At 36.8% G+C, this 27,796-nt stretch overlaps 1 protein-coding gene across 1 annotated transcript; it reads left to right on the top strand.

Moving 5' to 3' along the window:
* The first annotated feature begins 21,176 nt into the window (after positions 1 to 21,176).
* On the top strand, positions 21,177 to 23,504 carry LOC145042280 (Protein kinase superfamily protein). Its single transcript, XM_078990683.1, has 7 exons — positions 21,177 to 21,426; positions 21,941 to 22,196; positions 22,287 to 22,339; positions 22,421 to 22,488; positions 22,620 to 22,709; positions 22,829 to 22,898; positions 23,003 to 23,504. Exons 1-7 carry the CDS (start codon positions 21,375 to 21,377, stop codon positions 23,317 to 23,319), a joined length of 906 nt encoding a protein of 301 aa, XP_078846809.1. The 5' UTR covers positions 21,177 to 21,374; the 3' UTR covers positions 23,320 to 23,504.
* The last annotated feature ends 4,292 nt before the right edge of the window (positions 23,505 to 27,796 follow it).

Raw genomic sequence — 27,796 nt, 5'->3', positions numbered from 1 at the left:
TCTACATGACAAACAATTAATTTCTTACTGTCAATGTTAAATTTAACAGGGACCAAAATGCAGGTTTACCAGTTGGGTTGATGAAGAGAAGGATCAATCATCTATGGTAATAGCTAAAGTAGCTAACTCTAATAAGCTCTTTCAATCAGAAAATAAGAAGTTGAAGATAGAGTTGATTTGTAGTTGGGTGTTGTTCTTGGCAGTTCTTGTTTACAAGTTGTAAGCTTTTTAATATTGTTTTTATGGTTTTGAAGTTGTTAGGTCAATAAATTGTTGTGTTTGTACTTACGTTTACAACAGTCTACTTGTAACGTTAAAACAAATGTTGTAGTCGTTCTTATGTTGTATGTATTCATAAGTTATTAGTAGGTCATTAATTTGTTGTAATTGTCGTAACGTTAAATTTTTTGCCATCCGTTCACGAAACTGAAAAAATAAACTAATAATCATATCCAACATTAATTTAGATATACAATTATATAATCCAACTACATAGGACCAAGACTAGACCCCCAAAAAAAATTTGCCATCCATTGACGGAACTCTAAAGCTGGGGTCTTTGGGTCAATAAGAACACGTATTGGTTGACCTGAAACGAATTGCTCCATAAACATACAAACAAAAACACCGCAATCTCCCAAATGACTACTTTGTTGGGGAACATTTTCTTCATAAATGAATTGCATATTCAATGGAATCCTTGGGGTGTTCCTCCGGGCCCAATACTTAATCTTGTCCAAATAATTTGCCACCCGACGTTCAAATTTGGAAAAGATTCCTTCAGAGTAGAATTTTTCATAAGCCGCTCTACCAAGACTATCATAAATATGGACTTCCATTGATGCTAATCGTAGTTCCCCAAATAGCCAATGATTAGGGGATGAATGAATCGGCAATAAGACCTGTATAAGGATCATAAAATAAAATTATATTTTTTTACATCACAATACAAAAACATAACAAAAATAACGATATTATTTTCAATATAAACAATTAAGTTTACCGTATCAACATCCCACCAAGCAACCATGAAGTCGGGGTATGTAGCTATACCAGACATAAACGCCCTCCAGTCCTGTCCTTCTTCCAAAGCATGAGAAACAAAAAAATTTGGAGGCATTATTGTATGTCGGTCGCTCTCAAACCGTCTCTCCATTAATAGTCGGTACCAAATGGTTATATGCTGCACACATGATACTTTTGTTATTGACTAAAAAACAATTAACTTTTAAAATAATAAATTAACAATTAATTTACCGATGACTCCAACCATCCGTCGTGTGTATGCCCAAACAATGAGCTCCAAAAATCTTTATCTAACACGAAATTTAACAAACGATGCTGGACATCATATGAATGAAATAAATAATTTTGGATGACAACCTCACCGCCTGCTACGTAATGTTGCAGGCGCAACATGGAGAAGTCATGAGCAAGACCAAAAACTGGAGGAGGAATGGGGCTTGTTGATTTGATATCAACCTTCTTTTTTGTTCTTCTTTTTGGCTTCAGTGTCGTGTGCAACTAAAATCAATATTCAAATGTTTAAATCTATATCTTTCAGATAATTCACATAAATATAAAATCATGAGTTTATAAATAAAACGAATACCTCGGTGTAAGGAGTGCACAAATATTGTGATGGTTTTCGAGTCCTCATTTTATCGTGTGGAACTTCTTTGCAATCATACTCATCAAAATAATCTACAACTGCCGTAATTCTTATTGCATCTTCGTCCGGCACCTAATTTAATAACCAATAATCTCTAATTATCATTTTCTCTTATTAAAATGGTTAATCTTGTGAAAAGTAATTTTAGAAACGGTCCATTTTATGAAGTGGGGTTATTTTCAAATCCTCATATAAGTGAAAAATAAAATTTTAGAGTAAATTATACAAATGATTCCATGGTTTAGGATATTTTCTAGGACGGTACCTAAATCTTTTTTTTTTAACTCGAACAATTCTCAGATTCAAAACTTATTAACTCGGTTGGTCCGTCCATCTCATTAATGTTTCTTTTCTTCGTAAAAGCCCACATTAAACAAGGGTAGTTTTGTTCTTTCATATTAAACAATTGAAACAGGTATATAAAGATTCCCCATTCTTGATCACTTCTTCTTTCTGTCTTTTTCGAAAATATCTAGTATATATGCTCAAAAAATTTATTAAAGTAATATTACTAATTAACATATGATATTAATGGGTCAAACTAATAACAACGTGGTACAGTTGATTATTTATTAGAAATTGGTTTTAATAAATATTCAATAAACTCTTATAATAAACTGGGAAAATATTTATTTCATGGAAATAATTATTTCAAAATACAAATAACATCACATAATTCATATGGTATGAATAATTAAGTCATGCACAATATTTTGAACTAGATAATTTTTTTTTTGTTTTTTACCAAAAAATTAAAGTTTATATTTTATACATTTGGTTTATAAAATAGAAAAGTATTGTCTTATTTTAGCACTTATTTTCGAAAATTGAAGAAAGAAAAGGAGGCATGACTTTCAAGTTTAATTAATCAAAAGTAATTTCTAACCATACAAGCATGGGGAGACATGTTGGTCTAGTGACAAGAGAGCTTAAATGATTAAGAACTTATGTGTAAAAGAACTACTGTATGATGCTTTCATCTCGGTCTCTTTTATATGCATAAAATCGTAAGTGCTTATGCACTTCATACTCTCTTTAGCTTTGATTCACATACTTGAAGATTAGTTGCATTTTATGCTCTCTTTGAACCATACTTCGGTTTGGTTCAAAGCTTAACGGTTTTTCTTACAAAGACTAACATATTTACATCAAGTTAAGTTCTTGTTGGTGTCTCAAAAGTTCCATATTATCCATCAACTTCTAAGCCTCCAAGAAGACCCAATGAAGTACAAAAGTTGTTATCTCTTCATCTTCTTCTTTGGTGCTTATTTTCTTTCCAAATTTTGCAAGAAGATCCATGGTTGGTTATAACTAATTTATAGTTTTTCAAAAATACTCAAGCCTTCCATTGCTAAAATCTTGTTTTTGAAATTAATTTTTGAATAAAAATCCAACATTTCCTTCAAGCATCTCTTCCTTTCTTGAAACAATCGATGTGGCTACTCCATAAATGAAGGTGCTAACAAAATGTTGTGGTAGTTTGTGATTATAAGGACCTTGTGGATGCTTAATAACCTCGAAAGATGTCGCACCCCAAAACCGGAACGGCGGAAACGTTTATGGGGCGAAGGATGTCATGTACAGTATCGCAACAAAGCATAATAGTAAACAAGCAACAACGTCATCCGTTACATTAATAGTATAATTTAATACAAGTGTGTTCTGTATAGTTCATAAGACACCAAAAATATGAATCAAAATAAAAGATGAGTCTTGAATGTGCTCCATTTTATCAAAAGCTGACATAGGTACCTGTCTACTGATGACCTGAGAATACAAGTTATTTTGAAAGAGTTTATCAGCTTTAAGGCTGGTGAGTTCATAAGCATTTTAGTGTCATTATTGTATAAAAATGTTTATAAGTGTTTGATGTATAATTTTGTAAAAGTTTGTAGTAAATGTTTGTATCTCCTAGAAAATCCTATATTTTCTACAAAAAGTAGCCTTCTACCAAGGCATCAAATGTTCTGCATGTTTGTTTCTTGTAAAAGTGTGTATTTTCCCAAGTGTGACTATTATTTAACAAAATATAGTTTTTACATTATCGTTTATGTGAGACGATCAGAATGTGAATGCAATGGGAAAAATAATAAAGTACTGTAGTGTTGTATTATAGTAACTACTGTCGTACTAACTACCTTAAACCGATTGTTAATTAAGGTATAATGTGATATGATTGTAACCATACTTGATCGACTTAGTAAAAAACGACGCTCGAGGACGTCGAAATGGTATGACATTCGTCACCCGTAGCCCTACAGGTCCCACTGTAGCTAGCAGCAAGGTGTAGGACGGTCAGTCCAATATAGATCTATACACAAATTCACGCTCTCCCTCCAAGAGACTTTGGTTACAAAACGAGCCATAACAGTGATGCCATGCCCCGAAGTAGTGACTCACATTTATGTTATAGTATTCTTGTATATGTATTGTATGCACTAGTGTAGTGTATGTTCTCTCTGTCTAGTATGTAGTATGTTATGTTTGTTTCTCATCATAGTATGTTCTCTTGTATAGTGTATAGTATGTATTGTTTCTCATTATAGTATTATCTATCTGTTTCTGTTTATAGTAAGTATTGTTTCTCGTTATAGGATTCTCTATCTGTTTCTCTTTATAGTAAGTATTGTTTCATGTATGAACTGAATCTTTGTATGTTTCATTGTACTAGAAATAGTGAATAGTGACTTACTAAACTATACCTATTATAGTTTACTAATAGAGTTGTTTGTATGACTGAGTGTGTTGAACTGAGATAAAAGCTTTTATGTCTATACATATATACAAAATATATAACTGAGGATCAAATGACACTCGGACAAACAACAAGGTACTCTAAGTCCACAACCAAACAAGTAACAACAAATAAAGTGAGTCATGAGTCCTAAGTCCTTCAAACCTTACATATATAACTATATATGCATTAGACATGGTTTTGACAATATATAAGTTTGAAAGATTTAAAGAAAAGGTTTGGCATATAAGCACAAGTTTGGTAAAGAGTTTAGTATTGTAAAAGAGTTTGATAAACATTTTGAAGTAGTTTGTTTGATAAAACAGTTAAAAGTATAGTAAGTCCATTTGTTTAATAGTTATTAATCACATGTGATTGATATAATAACTATAATGTTTCAACTTGTATTCCCCCCCCCCCCCATACACACACACACATACACACATAAAAGCATTTAAAATCATTTAAAAATTGATTAAGGGGTATGAACTCACCTGTAGTGAGTGGTCTGGATAAATGATCGGTATAGGATGCTAAGTGTCAAGTGAAGACTTGAGCACACACGGATCCTATTTAACATATAATGACACATATATGCATCTAATTAGTGATTAAAATAACTAATTAAGCAAGTAACAACACCCTAGGACATGGAAAACACTTTGATTCAAGTGCTAGAAGTGCAAAGGGTTGAATCTACGGGTTGTAGTGCCTCACATAGGAGTTTACAGCCCAATGGTAAGACCCCCATGAGTTTACGGCCCAATGATTTTACTGCCGTAAACTCATTGTACCTTGTACCATTTTGTGTGTTAAGGTCTTATGGTCTTCTTGGAAATGTTCTAAACTTAGTTCCAAGGCTTAGGAAGGAGTAGTGACAACATTGCACCATTAATTAGGGTTTACGGCCAAGGGATATTGCCTTGGCCGTAAACACCCTTTTGTTCTTGAGTTCTTGATGTTTTCAAGGTGTTTAACTAGTGATTCAAGCATATAACAAGCTAAGGGTAGTGTACTTACGATTTGAAGGAAAATGAGGGTGTTTTCGGCCCAAAACACTTAAGTGTTCTTGAGGATCTTGAAGATCTAGACTCAAAAGATGAAGTTTGTGGATTAATTCAAGAGTAAATAAAGAAGAAGTGATGTATTAACTCACAAAGGGAAGGAATCGCTTACATTTTTGAAGATTGGAAGCAAAAGTTTTATGATCCTTGGGAGAGAAATCCGATTTCTAGGCTTGAAAGGTGAAGAATGAGGAAGAAATGATGGAAAATCATGTATATAGCATGAGTTTACAACCACCATATGTTTACGGCCGTAAACTCACATGGTGTGGCCGTAAACTCCACATGATGAAGTCTAAAGTTTGATTGTTAGGTTAAAACCTCAACTGACACTTCCTTTCACTCATTCCTTTGGTGTACTAAGCTCAGGATGCTTAAACAAATTCTAAAAAATGCTAAAAGTTAGCAGAAACAAGTCTGACTTTGATTAAAGTGAATGGTTTGTACATGATAGGAATTCCGTGTTGTCACAAAAGACGCATTTTCACTTCTCAAAAACAGTTGATTTTATGATTTTTGAAACTAATTTTTGAATAAAACAAAAAAATTGGTATCAAGAGCCATGTAACAACCCAATTTTCACGCCCAAAAATTTCATTTACACTAAGTGGTTTGTAAAATATTTATAGTAAAACACCATCCGATCATATCATCTCATAAAACATATTTCGTGTCCGAAACCAAAACGGAAAAACAACCATAATGTCAGAGTACAAATCCCAGAATATCTCGTAGTGCGGAAAACAAAGAGCGTGTGTGTGATATGCCGCTACCGCGCCAGCTCCTTCCCCTTCGCTGAAGAGCCACCTGAAACAACAACTGAAAACCATAAGCACGAAGCTTAGTGAGTTCCCCCCCCCCCCCACCCCCACTGTACCACATACCAAATAACCACATAACATACATATATTGTCAGGCATATCTAGGTGCCCGACCTACCCCTTCGGTCCTCTCGGCCGAATATCGACTAGCATATCTGGGTGTTGGTCTCCCCTTTGGTCCTCTCAACCGGATACTGACTAGCATACGTGGGTGCTGGTCTCCCCTTCGGTCCTCTCGACCGGATACTGACTAGCATACCTGGGTGTTGGTCTCCCCTTCGGTCCTCTCGACCGGATATTGGGGACTATTTTACCCCTTACCACTACCACATAACATGTATCACATAATCTATCTAGCATGGTTGGGCATATCTGCCCCTTTGGTCCTATCGACCGGTAATCTGGGGACTATCTCCCCTACTATTACTAGCATATAACATGATATCATACTAGCACATAAACATAACACAGGTAGTAACAACCCTAGATGAATATCACAGAGACAATCATCTAATCATACAACTCCTACTAGTGGGTCGGCATTGTGGCCTTAGACCCACTGCTACTTGAAGGTAACTCACCTCGAAAAGTAGCTGCTGAAAGTCTGCTTGCTAAGCGCCTAGCTGCTGAATCGGTAATCCTCCGACTATAAATCATAAACATAGATTAGCCACTCATAGATACCCTTAGGTCAGATGACTGACCCACCCCAGGTCCAAGGTCAACTCCTTGGTCAAAGTCAACTTCCAGTTGACTGGACTCATCGAGTCTTGGCACTGACTCGTGGAGTCCTTCTTCCATTAACCCAGTCCCACTCTACAAGTCCCTTTTCCCACTCACTGAGTCACCCTTAACTCACTACTTGGGACGATAGAACCAACTCGTGATTCGACTCGCCGAGACCAAAAATAATTCGCTGAGTCCATACGAGCAGATCTCCTACTCGCTTCCAAATCCTCACCAGAGCATCCTTTATAAGGATTTGGGTTTCTGGTACTATTGCTACACGTAGATTGCTTATTCCGCGTGCAGATACGAAGGGTTTGACCTTCAACACCTAAACCCTTCTTACTCATTAACTGTTCATCTGACTCTCCGAGTTTGAAGAACAACTCACCAAGTACCAGACATTCTTCATATGACTCGCCGACTTGTTCATCCAACTTGCCGACTCTAAGGCCATCTTCAAAGAACTCGTCGAGTTCCACTTTGGGACTCGCCGAGTCCCTTGACCCATTTCCCATATCGACTAAATCTGAGACATGCAACGCTTCAAAACCATAGATCTATGTTCCTAGGGCATGCTTATCACGTAAAGTTGCAAAATTTACGTGCATGCATGGCCCTACAAGCTCAAAAATGCAAATCCAAGCTCTTTATGAGGTCATACACCCAATGGGGACCTCAATCACTTCAACCACATAAACTTTAGGCTTCTAATACGTCCACAAGGTCTAGGTCTGAAGTCCTTTCGGATCATTAAGCACAAACACATGGAGTTTGGTGTTTTAGGGATTGAAAACAACCAATTTGGGACAAAAATGGTATCTAATGACCTAGTGATAAAGGTAGGAGCTTTTCTACTTGAATGGAAGCTTCTCACAGTGTAGATTTCGGATCTACTCCCCTCTTTGCACTCTTCAACCTCCTCCTCCTTCTTCTACGCTCCAAACTTCCTTCACCAAGAAAAATCACTCACAAGAACAATATGGGGGCTAGGGTCTCACACTACAGCTCTCTGGAAGTGTTAGGGACAAGGGAGGCCAAGTTAGAGGGCTTAAATAGGGTGCAAACACTCGGGTTAGGGTTTTAGCCCAAACAGGGCCTACTCGCCGAGTCGGGGAACCGACTCGCCGAGTCCGAGGCTCAGACCCCGCATCTCATCCCGCTCCTACTCGGCGAGTTGGTCCTTCAACTCGTCGAGTCCAAGGCAAAAATGCATGAATTAAGAATTATTAATTACAAGAAATACGTACCGGGAACCAGGTGCTACAAATCTCCCCCACTTATTTTAGACTTCGTCCTCGAAGTCTGCTGCTCGATCCTGAAACAGGTCGGGGTAGTGCTCCATCATCTCTTCCACCGGCTCCCAAGTCCACTCCGATCCTTTCCGGTGCTACCATTGCACCTTTACGAGTTCCACCCTCTTGTTCCTCAGATCTTTCGACTTCCTATCGAGGATTGCTACAAGCCGCTCGATGTAATTCAGGTTGTCATTGAGCTGAATATCGTCCAAAGGCACCAGTGCCGAGTCATCCACCAAACACTTCGGCAACTGAGAGATGTGGAAAGTGTTGTGGATCTAGCTGAGTTCGGCTGGCAGATCCAAACTATATGCCACCTTGCCCACCCGGGCTACAACCATGAATGGCTCGATGTGGCTTGGGCCCAACTTGCCTCATTTTCAGAATCGGATGACGCCCTTCCATGGCGACACCTTCAGAAGAACCATATCCCCGAATTGGAATTCCAAGTTTGAACGGTGCTTGTCGACATAACTTTTCTGCCGACTTTGTGCAATCTGAAGCCTGCTCCGGACTTGCTGAATCTTCTCGGTCGTCTTGAGCACCACTTCGGTTCTCCCCATGACCTTTTGGCCAACTTCACCCCAACATATCGGGGTCCGACACCTCCTCCCGTACAACATTTCGAAGGGAGGTCGCTCAATACTCGCGTGTTAGTTGTTGTTGTATGAGAACTTAGCTAGAGGAAGATAGGTATCGCAGCTACCACCGAAGTCTAGCACGCATGCCCACAACATATCCTTAAGATTCTGGATGGTCCGCTCACTCTGACCATCTGTTTGCGGGTGAAAAGCGGTGCTAAAATGCAGACGAGTGCCCAACTCGTCATGAAATTTCTTCCAAAACCTGGAAGTAAAACGCACATCCCTATTTGAAATCACGGATACTGGCACCCCGTGTCGTGCCACTATCTCCCTAATATAGATGTCGGTCAACTTTTCGGCCGATATGCTCTCCTGAATTGGAATAAAATGGGCGCTCTTGGTCAATCGATCCACGATGACCCATATCGAATCCACTCCTCGCGCGGTCTTGGGAAGCTTTGTGATAAAATCCATCGTAATATCTTCCCATTTCCACAACGGGATCTCCAACGGCTGTATCTTGTCATGCAGTCTCTGATGCTCGGCCTTGACCTTCCTGCAGGTCAAACACCGCTCAACGTACCAAACCACATCCCACTTCATGCAGGGCCACCAATAGTCTAGATGAAGATCCCTATACATCTTCATCACCCCGGGATGAATAGAGAACCAGGATTTGTGCACCTCATCCATCAGAACCTGACGCACGCCACCATGATAAGGGACCCACACCCTACGGTGAAGAGTCAATAACCCTCGGCTATCATAGTCGAAGGAGGAAACCTGTCCCACAATCCGCTCACTCTTTCGATGTTCCTCCTTCATAGCCTCCTGCTGAGCCTCCCGAATCTGCTCCAACAATTTAGTCACTACTGTTATCCAAAGGCAGATATCTTGGATCGGTGCTGCCTTACGGCTAAGCGCATCGGCCACCACATTGGCCTTCCCTGGGTGATAAAGGATCTCGTAATCGTAATCCTTTACAACGTCCAACCACCGACACTGCCTCATGTTTAGATTTGGCTGATCCATGAGGTACCTCAAACTCTTATGGTCCATGTAAATGGTACAACGAACCCCATAGAGGTAATGATGACAAATCTTGAGGGCGAACACAACATCCCCCAACTCCAAGTCATGTGTCGGGTAATTCGCTTCGTGAGGCTTCAGCTGCCTCGACGTGTAGGCGATGACATGCCCTCTCTGCATCAATACCGCGCCCAAACCTGAGATAGACACATCACAGTACACAACAAAATCCTCTATGCCCTCAGGCAGGGCTAAGATTGGCGCCTCGCACAATCTCTGTCTTAGTGTCTCGAACGATACCTGCTGCTCAGGCCCCCAACGAAAGACCATGGCCTTCCTTGTTAGCTTGGTCAATGGTACGACTATCTTGGAGAAGTCCTGGATGAATCTACGATAATAGTCTGCTAAACCCAGGAAACTCCGAATCTCAGATGGAGACTTCGGAACCTCCCATCTCATCACAACCTCTACCTTGGCCGGGTCTACTGAAATCTCGTCCTGGTTGACAAGGTGCCCAAGAAACTGCACCTCGTGCAACCAAAACTCACACTTTGAGAACTTAGCATATAAGCTCTCTCTCCTCAAGGTCTCTAACACCTCTCGGAGATTCCCTTCGTGCTCCTCATGCGTCTTGGAATAAACCAAGCTGTCATTAATGAAAACTATCACAGACCGATCCAGCATCGGTCTGCACACGCGGTTCATGAGGTCCATGAACACTGCAGGAGCATTGGTGATCCCAAACGGCATCACCATGAACTCATAATGGTCATAGCGCGTCCGAAACGCGGTCTTCTGCACATCCTTCTCTCTGACCCTCATCTGATGATATCCTGAATGCAAATCGATCTTGGAGAACCAAGATGCTCCCTGCAACTGATCAAAGAGATCATCAATCTTCGGGAGTGGGTAACGGTTCTTCACTATTACCTTATTCAGCTCCCGATAGTCTATACACATCCGATGCGACCCGTCCTTCTTCTTCACAAATAGAATCGGGGCTCCCTAGGGTGAACTGCTTAGCCTGATAAATCCCTTGTCTAGCAGCTCCTGCAGCTGCGTAGCCAACTCCTACATCTTGGGAGGAGCCAACCGATAGGGTGACTCGGCTATGGGAGCTGCACCAGGGACTAGGTCGATCCTGAACTCCACCTGGCACTCCGGAGGTATCCCAGGCAGCTCCTCGGGGAATACGTCTGCGAACTCTCGTACCTACCTCCTGGTATCCATAACATACGCGATATAACCTGCACAACCCTGCTAGAGGTAGCGCCTTGCCCTTGTTGCCAAACATAAGACTGGCCCTCATTGTGGTCCCTCACCCTGAATCACCAATTCTCCCCCACTTGGGGCTCTGACTCGCACTAGCTGCTGCGCGTAGTCTATCACTGCCCCATTGGGGCTTAACCAATCCATACCGATAATAACCTTTTTCCCCTGCAAAGATATGGGAACCCGATCCACCAGATAACGCTCCTCAAACAATCTCAATACATAATCCTGGAAAACCTTTGATGCTCGCACCGATCGATCGTCAGCAATCTCCACCTCTAAAGGGCAATCCAACTTGCTCGAAGACTCAGGAAACTTCTTGCTAAGCGCAAGAGAAACAAATGATTGGGTAGCCCCCGAATCGAACAACACCTGAACTGGGATACCGTTCACATGGAACGATCCTAAGCATAGCACATACATATAACATATCAACATTACAGCAGCATAACATAAAAGCATAAATAAAGAATCATACCAGTCACCACATTGGGTGCGGCACGTGCCTCCTCGGTAGTCAACTGGAATGCCCGACTCCTCATCACTGGAGCCTCTGCCTTGCCCTGCTGGCTATCAGTGATCTGCAGGGTCGCTGGAGCTAGCGCCTTCACTGGCGCTGAAGTTGCTGTCAACTGGGGGCAATTGGCCTTCTTGTGGCCCCTCTGGTTGTAGTGGAAGCACAACAACTCATACGTCGAGAAGATAGGTGCAGGGGCGATACAATCCTTGCTAAAATGCCCTAACTTTCCGCACTTATAGCAGCCTGATGATCCCAACTTCCACGCTCCCTCGTGCGTCTTGCCGCATTTCCTGCAGCGGCCTCGCCCCTGTTGGCCTTTTGGCCCAACATCTGATCCCTTGGGCTTCTTCTCCGAAGCCCCTGTAACCTGTCCCTCCTCTGCTTTCCTCTTCTAGATATGCTCCAGATCAATCTCCCTTTCCCTAGCCCTGGCAATCATGGAATCTAGGGTAGGGCAAGTTGAGAAACTAACATGCTCTCGGATGTCCGCTCGTAGCATGTCATGGTAGCGGGTCCTCCTCATATCCTCATCACCTGCATACTGGGGCACTAACAACGCACTCTCCCAGAACTTGGCGGTGATCTCCGCCACGGTCTCCGTCGTCTGCCTCATATCTAAAAACTCTCTGGCCAGCTGTTGAAGCTCGACAGCCGGTGCAAAATCTGCCCTGAATCTGGTCACAAAGTTTGACCAGGTCATAGGCTCGACAACCGAGGCTCCCAATGAGTCACTAACAGACTCCCACCAGTCTCTAGATCTGTCTCTCAAACACCCTGCTGCGCATCTCACCTTCGACCCCTCGGGGCAGAAGCTAGTAAACTATGCAGACTCGATGTCTGCAATCCACCGCTTGGCAGCTATGGGGTCCTTCGCCCCGTGAAAATCCGGCGCACCACTGCCCCTGAAGTCCTTAAAGGACAGCGTACGAGATCCCAACTGGCTAGATGTCATGTCGCTCTTGAATGCCCTGAGGCGATCCTCCATCAACTCAACTATCCCTTCCTTGATCGACCCGAAGATAATGGGAGTCAACTCAAGGATTTCCCTGGTGATCTCTGACGCGATGAACTCGCGTAGCCTCTCATCCGCTAGCTCGAAACCTGATCTTGAACCTGATCCCTCTCCTGAACTGCCAACTACTGACCTCGATCATAGTACCACCATTCTGCAATATATAAACAATGACTGTTAGCGATGCTGATACTTCTTGAGGAACCACATCCACTACAAGTTTCCTGGTCTTATCTCGCCCTTCCTCGGTCCGTACCTTCTTCAAGGACTGGCTTGACTACACCAGATCCCTTTTTACCACTACTGATCACTGCTATCTTTATCCTAGGCTTACCCTAGGAAAATCTCTGACTCCACATAAACTAATCCTCAGATGTTGAAGGCCTCTTGTAATGCCAATTAGCCATCACCTGAATACCATCACATGTGATGAGGCTCGGATAATCCTTCGAGTAAAAGACTCGTCCCTACAATGGTTGGACTCAAACGAGAGTTGCGCAGCCGGGCCAAATCCAACACTATGAGATTATCTAACCCTGGTCCCATGTGATGTGACGTATTCACCTAATGGATAACTCCCATCACTTGGAGTCCCACAAAGCACAAAGCAAGCAACATTTGGATACAGGAACTACTCAAGGAAATCTATTCTCATAACGAGAAACTGCACTAGCATTCAGTGCTGAACTCATACTATCAGGCATAACCTAAACAGGCTATCCTACTGCTGTCTACTCAATTTCTAGCATGCAATTCACATAAGGCTGGAACACAAAAAGCAGGCACGTAAGGAATCCTCCTAGATCCTTAGTCGTATTCTAGCATGCTGTTCTACTGAAACTGATAAACATAGTATAACATTGTATAGGTACTTTGGAGAATACTTACTTGAGCTCGGCCGGTCGCGCACATCACACACTTCGTTCTTTCTTAAAACTATTTACTTAATCTTATAGAAAACCTTTTCTTTTTCGAAATACTTTAATCCCTCGGTTTGACTTCAGACACTCCCGAAGGTGTGTCCGAATCCCTCAAACCAGGGCTCTGATACCAACTTGTAACGACCCAATTTTCACGCCAAAAAATTTCATTTAAAATAAGTGGTTTGTAAAATATTTATAGTAAAACATCATCCGATCATATCATCCCATAAAACATATTTCGTGTCCGAAACCAAAACGTAAAAACAACCATAATGTCAGAGTACAAATCCCAGAATATCACGTAGTGCGGGAAACAAAGAGCGTGTGTGTGATATGCCGCTACCGCGCCAGCTCCTTCCCCTTCGCTGAAGAGGTACCTGAAACAACAACTGAAAACCGTAAGCACGAAGCTTAGTGAGTTCCCCCCAACCGTAACACATACCAAATAACCACATAACATACATATATTATCAGGCATATCTGGGTGCTCGACCTACCCCTTCGGTCCTCTCGACCGGATACTGACTAGCATATCTGGGTGCTGGTCTCCCCTTCGGTCCTCTCGACCGGATACTGACTAGCATACATGGGTGCTGGTCTCCCCTTCGCTCCTCTCGACCGGATACTGACTAGCATACCTGGGTGCTGGTCTCCCCTTCGGACCTCTCGACCGGATACTTGGGACTATTTCACCCCTACCACTACCACATAACATGTATCACATAATCTATCTAGCATGGTTGGGCATATCTGCCCCTTCGGTCCTATCGCCCGGTAATCTGGGGACTATCTCCCCTACTATCACTAGCACATAGCATCGTATCATACTAGCACATAAACATAACACAGGTAGTAGCAGCCCTAGATGAATATCACAGAGATAATCATCTAACCATATAACTCCTACTAGTGGGTCGGCATTGTGGCCTTAGACCCATTGCTACTAGAAGGTAACTCACCTCGATAAGTAGCTGCTGAAAGTCTGCTTGCTAAGCACCTGATTGTTGAATCGGTAATCCTCCGGCTATTAATCATAAACATAGATTAGCCACTCATAGATACCCTTAGGTCAGATGACTGACCCACCCCAGGTCCACGGTCAACTCCTTGGTCAAAGTCAATTTCTAGTTGACTGGACTCGTCGAGTCTTGGCACCGACTCGTCGAGTCCTTCTTCCACTAACCCGATCCCACTCTACAAGTCCTTTTTCCCACTCACTGAGTCACCCTTAACTCACTACTTGGGACGATAGAACCGGCTTGCGATCCGACTCGCCGAGTCCAAGAACAACTCTCCGAGTCCATACGAGCAGATCTCCTACTCGCTTCCAAATCCTCACCAAAACATCCTTTATGAGGATTTGGGTTTCTGGGACTATTGCTACACGTAGATTGCTAATTCCGCGTGCAGATGTGAAGGGTTTGACCTTCAACACCTAAACCCTTCTTACCCAGTAACTGTTCATCTGACTCGCCGAGTTGTTCATCCAACTCGCCGAGTACCAGGCAATCTTCATAGGACTCACCGAGTTGTTCATCCAACTCGCCGAGTCTAAGGCCATCTTCAAAGAACTCGTCGAGTTCCACTTTGGGACTCGCCGAGTCCCTTGACCCATTTCCCATATCGAATAAATCTGAGACATGTAACGCTTCAAAACCATAGATCTATGTTCCTAGGGTATGCTTATCACGTAAAGTTGCATACTTTACGTGCATGCATGGCCCTACAAGCTCAAAAATGCAAATCCAAGCTCTTTATGAGGTCATACACCCAATGGGGACCTCAATCACTTCAACCACATAAACTTTAGGCTTCTAATACGTCCACAAGGTCTAGGTCTGAAATCCTTTCGGATCATTAAGCACAAACACATGGAGTTTGGTGTTTTAGGGCTTAAAAACCACCATTTTGGGACAAAAATGGTATCTAATGACCTAGTGATCAAGGTAGGAACTTTTCTACCTGAATGGAAGCTTCTCACAGTGTAGATTTCGGATCTACTCCCCTCCTTGCACTCTTCAACCTCCTCCTTCTTCTTCTATGCTCCAAACTTCCTTCACCAAGCAAAATCAGTCACAAGAACAATAGGGAGCTAGGGTCTCTCACTACAGCTCTCTGGAAGTGTTAGGGACAAGGGAGGTCGAGTTAGAGGGTGGTGGTTGTCGAGGCCAACACAAATAATAACCCTAAATATTACACACTAAAATAGTGTATAGTGGTAAAGGGATCGAATCCACGGAGATTTGTTCAATTTATAACTCTATGAAAAAAAATCTCTTTGTAAAAATACTTGTAAAATGACAATAAATATAAAATGGGGGGGGGGGGGGTGGTGTTTTGAAACACTTGAAACAAACTAGAATTAAATATGATTTAAATAGACAAATGCAACAAAAATAAGAGTTTGATGTAAAATCAATAAAGGAGAGAAGGTTGACTTAAAGTTTCCTCACTTTGACTTTTGAGGAACATATCATTAGAATCCAATGGTGCAATACTTTGATTTAAATCCTTAATTTGGCTATAGTAATCCAAGGAGCTTGAGATTACCTAGACTTTTCTTAATTGTTGAAATGGCTAGAGAAGCTCATAACAATTTCCTTAGTCAAAGTCACTAATTCCAAATAGCATGTAATTAGTGAAAGTCAACTAGCATTAAGAACCAAAAAGTCACCAAATTCAAGAGGGGTCAAATGCTTTCACCACCATGTTGGAGGAAATGTTTTTATGATTGTGTGAAGCAAAAACAACACAAAAATCATTTGTTGCTTGCTAATTTGAGGATCCTTTACTTAATCAAGAAATTAGCCAACTAATCACTACAAACACATTTAAACTCATGAACTAAAACATACAAGTAATGATAAGATGTTAAAACACAAAACATTCCCATAAAGATTCAAGAACATGTTCATGGATTCTTCAACATTCAACAAAAGTTCCAAGGATTAACCAAAAGTCAACCAAGATTAGCTTAGCCAAGCATGGCTAAACACAAAGAAACAAAGTTAGAGAAAATTGTACCAAACATTAAGCAAGAATCAAGAGGTAAAAATATGATGTTCTTCAAGGGTTCTTGGCCTTCAAAAGTCTTCAAAACTCCAGAGAGAATCTCTAAAAATCGGATGTCCAAGAGTATGCAAAAGATGGGCACCAACCTTCCTCAAATAGCTCAAAAGAAGAATTTCCGAAACTGCCCCTGCAGCAGGTTGCGCGACCCGCATGCTGCTGCGCGGGTGGTCCCTGGATGTAGCATCTTTGAGGTTTTGGGCCTCCATAGCTTAGCCCACTTGGCCCAGATCGAATCCAATCACCTCCTAGCCCATTTTCTTCAAGTTTTTCTTCATTTTAAGCCCAATTTGACCTCTCCAAATCCTCCAAAACTCGTGAACTCGCCCGATTAATAATCTACGCACGCTTGAATATTCCCCCGCATCTTGCAAATTTAAAGTTTATTTCTCTCCAAACCTTCAAATAATCATCAAGATCACTCCATGCATCATCTCCACTACCCATCAAGCCCAAAATCATTTTTGTCTACCAAATCTCATCGCCTCCTATACGTCCCGAACACTCCCGCTCCGCTAGACCCGAAAACCTGCAATTATGCTCACAAGATTCGAGAGTACCCAAAATAGTCATAAAATAACAAAAAGGAAAATATGCATGGAAATTATCTAAATTATGAATGAAATATGCTAAAATAAACTATAAAAAGAAGTAAACAAAACTAACTATCAGAGGGCTTAAATAGGGTGCAAACACTCGGTTTAGGGTTTTTGCCCAAACAGGACCTACTCGCCGAGTCGGGGAACCGACTCGCCGAGTCCGAGGCTCAGACCCCGCGTCTCATCCCGCTCCTACTCGGCGAGTTGGTCCTTCAACTCGCCGAGTCCAAGGCAAAAATGCATGAATTAAGAATTATTAATTACAAGAAATACGTACCGGGAACCAGGTGCTACAAGCCACCTTTCAAGTTTTGTTAGATTTTATGATTTTTGGAAAACTTAGTTTTTGGAAAATATAGATAACTTGTTTTTGTAAGAAAATGATTTCATACATATTTTCTATGACAATTGTATAATTGTTATTTTTGAGATAAATGTTATCATGCATCGTTTGTCATTTAAAGTTGTCTTAGAAAAAATATATTGTTTTATGTGTATGTTCATATGTATGATGTGCATAAACTAGCGAATGACCATTGTGATTGTTGTGTTGTGTTTATTGTTTTTGTTATAAAAATGGTTGTAATAATTTATTAATTCATATGATATGTAATAAATTAAATCGATTAGTTTTTTTGGTTTATTTTTTATACGTAACATATTAGTTTTTAGAAATGACTTATTTGTACAAAAATGTAACAAGAAATGAAGTTGAAGCCATTTTTAAAGACAAGAAGGCAATTTTCGAGGTTAATAACTGTGTTGGCAAGATAGTGACAATTTCTGAAAAGTGTCCCTAAAGTTGTTTCTAATGACTTTTGCTTAAGGGTTGTTGACCTTTTGCAACAATTTTTTGTAACACCTTCTGAAAGTGTTGCATGTTGTTGAAATGTTACCTTTAAGAAGTTTTCAAATCTTTTGCAAGAAATTGGTGTGTTCTCAAATGGGAGCTTCTACAACAACATTACTAGAAGGTTTTTGGTCCCTTTAAATGTTCATTTTGGAATGGACTTGAAATCTTTTGTGTTGGATCACAAAAATGCCATTAGTTGGTTATGTTTATGCATATATGTTTTATGCATGTTTGTGTTGTTTATTTTTATGCAATTATTATGTGTGGTTGATAAATTAGGTTTTCACATGCTAAAATAATTTTGAACAAAATAAACATCACATGAAGTTTGGTTTTCAAAATTTATAATATGGACGTAAGCAAGATAATTCTAAGGTATAGATGGGATCAAACATGTTTAACTAAATTTGTAGTTAACGATCCTACAAATCTAGAAATTATATAGTAGAATATAATTAATAATCGATATCTATCGGGTTGGATTCAAATGAATTGGATAAATGTTTGAGATTAGTGTTTTATCATTTTTTTTCCTTTCAACTATCTTGGTATAAAAAAAAACAATTGAATCGTTTTTTTTTATCTATTTTATGTTAGGTATTGAGATTAACATTGCTACATCTAGAGGATAGATTAATATATTGAAGTCCCGTAATACTAACTTGATGAGAGTGCCTTATCTTGTGTTAGATGAGGTTGATAGGATGCTTGACATGAGTTTTCGGTCTAAAATAAAAAAAAAAATTGTTTCATGGGTTTGTGATTATTAGTCTTTAATGAATTTTTCAGACATTATAATAACGAAAAAGATAATATTAATTATTTTTATCTCATGGGTTTGTGCGTATATGCAGATTTGAGCATATTACCAAACATTGTATTGGAATACAACATAGCCAAAGGAAGTTGAGCAACTCTCAAGATAGTTCTTTTACAACCCATAGTAAGTAATTATTTTTTTTCAAATTTCACCATATATTCTTATTTAGTCCTTTTTTTGTATTTTATGGAAACATTGGTGCTTGAAATTTGTATGATTGACTTAGAAGACTTAAAAGCTAATTATTCCTATAAAATGTATATCAAGGAGCTTTTTCCAAATACAAGGTTTGAGGATCTAATCAACCTAAAAAGATGTAGATAAGCTTTAGAGGTGATGTTCTTTATTTGGAGAAAATGAAGGAAGTGGTAGTTGTCAAAAGTAGAAGGTTTTTAATTGTGAAATGGCAATTCGATATTCATGTACACTTAACAATTTTTTTTAAATGCTTAATCAAGTAACATTTTTACAATGGAATAACCTCAAAATCATAAAAAGTTTTGCAAAAAAAAAAAATAATAAAAAATAATGAATGATTCAGTAATATTAGATGATAAATGATTATAACAATCGACAAAAAATATTTGTAATACCAACTGGTCCCCGCAACGCGGTGGCAACTCTTTTTTCTAATTATTAATTAATTTTAAGACGTGTATAATTTGTATAGATTTAAAATGTGAAAGGTTATACGAAAATGATCCATTGACCTGAAAACACTTTCTTTCTTAAAGGTAGAAAAATGCAATAAATCACAAGAGTATTATGTATGTAAGAGTTGTTTTATCGAGTTAAATTTATTAATAATATTATATAGTCCTTCTATCGCATGATTTATGAATTATTTTTTTAATTCTACTAATTTTTTTTTCTTTTGTATAGAACTAGAAAAGGGCACGCGGCTCCGCTGCTTTTGGACTATGTCATAGAGGTTAAAAATCGATAAACTTTAAAAGATGTGTTGAAAGTGTAAATCGCCATCAATAAAGCAGAAAACCGACAACCCCTAAAATTAGATGTAAAAAGTGTACAACCAAAAGAAAGAATATTGACTGAGAAAAACAAAAATGTTGTGACTATAGTCTGAAAGTTGCCAAAGTTAGAAAAATATGGTGACAAAAGTCTAAAGAAGCTTTTTTTTTTGTGTGTGTTTTTATATCAAAATACAAAAGTTTTGACTTCAAGGTTGAAAAGTATCAAAGACATTAAAAATTTATGGAAAAAACATCAAAATATAAAAGTTTAGACTGCAATGACGAAAAATATCAAAGTCACTAAAGATTTGTATAAAAACCTAAAGATACAAAAACATAATTAAAACTTAAAAATATAAAAGTTTTTATTGCGAGGACGAAAAATATCAAATTTAGCAAACATTTGTGGCAAAAACCTAAACCCCAAAAAAATTACTATTCCTAAAGGAACCTAAAATTAGTATATATATATATATATATATATATATATATATATATATATATATATATATATATATATATATAGTAACATTGTTATAATATATTTATATTTTAAAAGTATTGTTTATGATTTGTACTTGTTTTAACCATATCTATCATTATTGCTATATAACCTATGTTTATAAAGTGTTAATAAACAAAATTAATGTCAATCAAGTTTCTATTAATAAACCGAACTTGTTTATATGTTTTTGTTTGATTTTGATCCCTCTGATTCTAATTTGAGAAATTAAATATCCTTTACTTTTTATTTCTATAAATCTTTCTACTCAATTAAATAGTAACATGTGTAACATTTAATATTTATGTAATGATATTTTAATATATTAATATGACACATATAATCATTTAATTAAGTAGAATGATTTATAAGAACAAAATATGAGGAAATTTAATTTCTCTTCTAATTTTTGTAAGCGTAAAATCCTGATGAAAAGAATTATCATAAATCTAACCGTTGCAATTTTAATGGTTATTTTTAATATTTGATTAATTTTTTTATAGAAAGGAATGAAATCATAGGTAAATCTAACCCCATGAAATTTTATTGATTATTTTTAATATTTGATCTAAACTTTATTAAAACTTAAAAAATTATTTTAAAAAGTGATTAAATTTATAATCTTCTCTGTTAATTATACCTTCCTTCTAACCTTGTCGAGTGGAAGGTGGGGAAAGATATTCCTAGGGGACACTTGATAGTACAAAACTAATTCTAATTTTATCTCTCATAATAACTACACTAACCAACTTATAGATTCTGTCTTTACTCAGAAGATTCTTCGAAATTACAGATCAGAAACACTTGCAACGATTTGATGCATATTTTAAAGAAAACAATAGCTCAAAAATTCGATTTCTGGAATCCCAAATTCCAATTCTTCCGGTGTCAGTAGTTTCGAGATGAACGACGGTTTGTTCTTCAAGATAAAACTCCTTCTCCGATCTCGTACAGGTACTGCTCCTCTTTTCCCGCACAATCTTACTCGTTTTTTGCGTGGAACGTGATCTTATTCGCTGAATTATTGCCCCACGAATCGTGGGCATAACTTAGAATCTTATATTTTTCGTCAGATTTTGAAAAGAAATTACAGATAGAATCCCGATCTTATTTGCTGAATTATTGGCCTACAAATTGTGGGTATTTCTTAGAATCTTATGGTTTTCATCATAGTTTGAGAAGGAATTAGAGGATAACGATGGATCTGCGATGTGTTTCTTGCTGTTATAATTAAACTTCGTGAAAATTGGAATGGGTTTTCTGATCCTAAATTCGTGTTGTTACGATGTTTTGATTAACTCCTTGAATGATTTGGTACTGTTCGACATTTTGTGGCCAATCAATTCACGCGACTCATCTCAAATTCGTTAGGATTCCATGAAATTTCGATGAATGAGAAGCTCTATATTACTACATGTCTAAAGAATCCTCCATTAATTCTCGATAAGCTTTAACTTCTCTTTTACAGTCCCAGTAATTTTCTTGAGGCGTTTCTCTTACAAGACCATAAAGCGAGCCACAAACGATTTCAGTAGAGTTATTGCGACTTCTTCCAATGGGACTTCTTATAAAGCTCGATTTGAAGGCGATCATGCTGCTGTGGTGAAAGAAATACATCTGATTGATCAAGAAGATGATTTCTTCTATCGGGAGGTCCAAATTTTGGGACGTTTGAATCATCGTCATGTTGTTTCCCTTACTGGATTTTCTGTAGGCCAAAAGAAGTACCCAACTTTGATTCTAATTCTTTATCAAATCAATCAGTTTGCTTTCGTTTCTTTAATTACAACATTCTACTTCTCTTCACGTTTCAGGTTTCTCATCTTTGAGAACGTAGAAAATGGAAGCCTCAAGGAACATTTGAATGGTAACTTTTGTTCTCTGTGTATTTATATATAATACAGTGTTTATTAAAGTTAGTTTTTGTTTAATATTTGGTTAATTGTAGATCCATTGAGGACCCCTTTGAATTGGAGAATCAGATTAAAGATAGCCGTTGGTGTAGCTGCTGCATTGGTGAGTTTTAAAGCTTGAATCTTTATAGAGATGTTCAAATTTTACAACTAACACGAACTTCCTGGAATTGCAATTTTCGTATTGAACAAAGGGTATATATGTCATTTACCTCTAAAATTACCATCGTGCAGGAATATCTACATTTCTTTTGTGACCCTCCGGTATACCATGTCTCTATCAGTTCAAACACAATCATGCTAGACGAGAATTTTGATGCAAAGGTAAAGATATTTAGGAGTTAATACTCATTTATCCTTATTAAGTCGTTCTTTTTTTTTGTCTGAATAAAAGACTTTTCTTCTTCCATATTAATGACAATTTCTGTTTTTTGTTCTGAAAGCTATCGGATGTTGGGCTCCTTGGTTCGGGTAGTGATCAGGTTATGGCATGGAGGACTTCAAGTTCTAATGGTAAATATATTTTTTATTGGGTAACATGTCAAAATAATCTTTTTTTTTTTTTTTTTAATTTTATAAATAATTAATGTCTATAAAAATGATATGGTTTGTTGTAGAAACAAACGGGCAGGTGTACGGAAACATAATGTATCAACTTGGGTTGTTGATCCTTGAACTAATAACGGGTCAGTCATCAGAGAAAACGGGTCCTGATTTGATCCAATGGATCGAAGAATCTTGTTTTCCAACATCAATGGATAACATGATCGACCCTGATCTTGGTAATAATTACGATTCTAGAGAGCTTAAAGGACTGTTAGCAGTAGCAAGATTTTGCATAAAATCAGTGGATAAACCGAATGCATACAATTACACTCCACAGATATATAGGTATCTACAGAGGAAGGTGAGTATTCACACCGCTTGGGTTTGATTTGTTTTTGTCCTTTTTTTTTTTTTTTTTTTGAGGGTCTTATCTTATGAATGTGAAGATAAATAAGACCGAGACCCCTAAAATAAAAATAAGAAATAGAGAAAAACGTTATTTGTAAATTCATTGTATAAGAAAATAAGTGTACTTGAAAAGTGATGAATAAGAGCCATATGTATTCTCCATCATGCTTTACTCATTATTATTATTTTTAATGTTTAGGTGGTGAATGATCTTGTTTTGTTTTTTTAAAGGGTTAACTGCAAAATATGCGAAATAATAATGGACTTTCATTTATTTGTTTATTGTAGCATTATATTTTTTTATTTATTTCTACTACAACATTGTATATCGAAATATTCACTTAATTAATGTTATTCATATATATAAATCAATTTTCACTGCTAATAAGAATCTTTCAAAGTATGCCCATAATGATGTAGATTTCTCAAAGTACCATTTAAACCTTAAAAAGTACAATGTTGTGATATATAGAAAAGAAAAGATGATATTAAAATAAACAAATACATGGAAGTATATTAATATATTCTTACATATAGCTTTATTTTAAATGATGTTAAATAAATAGTTAAATACAATGATTTTTGGTAACATAGAAAGTCAAACTTTTTCTTGGTCCATCGAGAACCATTAAGAAATATCAGTAACACTATACTAAATTTATTATTATTTTTTTTTCTTCTGGTATGAAGATAGTAAATGTTTTTAAACCGGTTTTTTAGTTGAATTAGTTTAGTGATTGAACTTAGTAGATCCGGTTTCTAGAATTTTTATTTTTTATTCCTTACGTATATAAATGTGAAAAAGACCATCAACTTTATCAAATTAAAGATGTAAACGGTGATAAAAAAATATATATATAAATAGATGTGAAAAATAGAATCAAAGTTTGTTATGCAAAATGTCTCATTTTCATATGTTTTTATTCAATTTAAATGGTTCAAATGAGTTTTAACCGTTCAACCATGTTTTGTAAACACCAGCCAGTTCATTTCAATCCAGAAATCATAAAACAAATTAAAGATGTAAACGGTGATAAAAAAATATATATATAAATAGATGTGAAAAATAGAATCAAAGTTTGTTATGCAAAATGTCTCATTTTCATATGTTTTTATTCAATTTAAATGGTTCAAATGAGTTTTAACCGTTCAACCATGTTTTGTAAACACCAGCCAGTTCATTTCAATCCAGAAATCATAAAACCAGTATCCGTTGAATCGTTCACTTTCCTAGTTTTCGGAACAACCAGTTCGAACCAGTCTTTAAAACATTAAAGATATTGAATATATTATCTTACTTGGTATTTCTTTAGAATTTTGATGGTAAGATTGGTTTTACATGCAATGCTCTTTACTAGGCCTCGGTAGATCCTCAAAAATCAAAAAGTTCATCGGTTTGATACCCACAATTAAAACAAATAACGACACGTAATATAAATTAAAAAACAATTTATAAAAATGAGGACCATGGTAGATGTTTGACGCTTTTCGGGGCATACTTAGGTGCTGTTTGTTTTTTCTGAGGTAAAATGTCTGCAGTCTACGGATCACATCTGTAGACCTCTGCAGTAGAAGAGGTGGACCAAACGTCTGCAGTCTGAAAAAAGAAGACTGTTTGTATTTTTAACATCTGCGGGCTATTAAAATAAACTGAAATCTAAATAAACTGGTTTTTTAAAACTTCAAAGCGAATTTTTTATATATTTTTACGACTTTATTATAAATATATAACGAATCTAGATCAACTTTTATGTATTATTATATAAAAAATAAAAATAAAAATGGTATTAATTCATATACATATTTGATAAAAACCAACAATTTTGATTGCAAAGTTATAACTAAACATTATAATTAGTGATCAAAGAATTTGATACATAAATAGATGGAAATAAACTTCGATTTTTTCAAATAAATCTATTAAAAACGTACGATAAATATTTTCTCGAGAAATTGATGATACTCTATTAAATAAAGTTTTACAAAATTTTGGCAAAAAAATATAAGAATATATTATGATTTTTTTTTCATATTTATATAAACAACTTCAACGACTATTATTATAATAAATTTTTATTTATAAATTTGTTAAAAATATCATGTTTGTATCGTCAAATGTTTTTTTTAAAGTTTTGTAATTTTTTTTTCATATTGTTTATCATTAATAAAGTTGGAAAAAATATAAATTAAAAAAAAACTTAAAAAAAATAAAGATATATATGTTTTTTTAAGCTACAAGATGTCTGAAGATGTTAGAAGATTCTGGTCCACATCTGCGCCAAGAAGAGGGCGCGCAGACATTTTTAGGTCTGCAGTCTTCAAAAAAACAAACAGTCTGCGAAGACTAATGTCTGCGCGTGGTCTGCGCGGTGCAGACAGAAGACGTCTCGCAGATCTGCAGAAAAAAAAACAAACGCTACCTTATACTTAATGGGAAATGCCTTATATTCAGGGATCATTCGTATTAGCATCGGAGAATGTCTTATAAAGGGGATTATCTAAACCAACAATTGTTTTGTAAGAAAAATTAAATATCATCTTATCTTTTTTTTTTTCTACTTATCCTCCTATCCATATAAGATTATGACATATCACATACGGATACCATTAATATTTAATCATCTCTCTTGATTTCCTCTCTTTATTTTGATACGTGTCTTGATCTAATTAGTAGAATAATAAGTAGGAAAAAATCGAAGAACGATATTTGATTTCTCATTTTGTAAAGCCTCATTGTAGTGCACAATTATAAGCAAGGTTCTAAAAAGCTCGCTATGGCGAACCACGACTCCAAGGCTTGCACCTGCCACCAAGTTTTGCTAAAACGCTACTTTAACTCATATATATGTATAAAAATAAATAATATTTGAAAATACATATAAAAATAGTAATTATATAGAAAATTGCCGCCTTAAGTCACGCTTTACAAACGTCATGGCTCGCTAAGGCTCGGAAAAGTTTGAGGTTTGACATTACCACCAAGTCACAACTTACGTTATTTAGAACATTGATTGTAAGTCTAAGTTACCTTTTATAAGCAGGAAATGAATTATTTTCCATCGGTATGATAAAAATATTTTTATTTTGTAGAGATAAGTCGAACTTTTTATTCAACAAAAAAATGACAAAATGTAAATCATGTTTCTATCATTATACCTTTACAACAAATGTAGATTTATTCATCTATACAACAAATCTTGAATTATTCGTCTATACTACAAATATAGCAATTTGAGTGCACCACAACCACCACAATGTTGTCCGGACTTGTAATAATAGGCAAGCATGTCCGACCCATGACAACAAAACATTGCACCAAGCCATGTTGTAATAGAAGAACAGAGGGGAGAGAAATTGGGGAAGAAAATTCAATTTTAACTTCTTCATTCAATTGAATAACAACCACCAAAAGAACAATATATTTGTACAAAGAAAGCTAAGCTAACAAACTAGTTGGTGTAAGAGAGATGATGAAGCTACCCCCCCCCCCCCCCCCCCCCCCTTCTTAAGATGACGATATGGTTGTAAACCAATATTGGAAAGTGCTTCACCATGATTAGAGCAATGTAAGGGTTTAATAAGAGCATCAATAAGTCGTTTCTTGGTTAGTACATGTACCACTTTGAAGCTTCTTTCTAACAAAATGAAAGTCAAGTTTTATATGTTTGATATGCTCGTGAGAAAACTGGATTATTGGCAATATAAATTGTGGCTTTTATTACATTTCAGAGGCATAAGAGTAACATTGTTCATATGTGCATATATATATATATATATATATATATATATATATATATATATATATATATATATATATATATATATATATATATATAGATCCGGTAAGAAATTTTTTTTGGTAAGAAGGTAACAAGTTTTTTTTTCTACATATTTTTTTGACGAACAAAATAAATGAATCACTAGATGATTCACAAGAAAAATTTTCCAAAAAAACATCTTTATGATTCATTTTTAAGTAAATTAAGGAAAAAATCATTTTTATGACAATTTTAGTCAATAACAACAAAATTATTGTATAAATGAATTATCGAGATGTTTTTTTGAGAATTTTTTCTTGTGAATCATCTTACAAATGAATCATCTAATGATTCATTTTGTTTGTTCGCGAAAAAAATATGTAGAAAAAAAACTTCTTACCTTCCTACCAAAAATTTCCTTCTTATTTGATCTTGACTCTCTCTCTCTCTCTCTCTATATATATATATATATATATATATATATATATATATATATATATATATATATATATATATATATATATATATATATATGTTACATCATATCTTAATACTATATGCTATATTTATGCTTATTATAGAACACAATATACGTGTTATGTTTAATATGTGCTATGTAGCATAAAATACATGCTCGGAAGCAATATGGAAGTTGGAAGCAACAAAATGTGAGTTTAGTCAAAAAGAAGACACAAGAAG

This window comes from Lactuca saligna, chromosome 4, assembly GCF_052625555.1.
Source record: "Lactuca saligna cultivar CGN05327 chromosome 4, ASM5262555v1, whole genome shotgun sequence".
NCBI classification, from domain to species: Eukaryota; Viridiplantae; Streptophyta; class Magnoliopsida; order Asterales; family Asteraceae; genus Lactuca; species Lactuca saligna.
The sequence above is the reverse complement of the archived record's forward strand: the minus strand, read 5'-3'. Positions and strand labels throughout refer to the sequence as shown.

Bases quoted from the DNA above. Each gene is read 5' to 3' on its own strand.
- LOC145042280 (XM_078990683.1), top strand. From the start codon at position 21,375: ATGAACGACGGTTTGTTCTTCAAGATAAAACTCCTTCTCCGATCTCGT. The intron at 22,197-22,286 runs GTACCCAACTTT...TTCACGTTTCAG, and splicing joins TTTTCTGTAGGCCAAAAGAA to GTTTCTCATCTTTGAGAACG. The intron at 22,899-23,002 runs GTAAATATATTT...GGTTTGTTGTAG, and splicing joins GAGGACTTCAAGTTCTAATG to AAACAAACGGGCAGGTGTAC.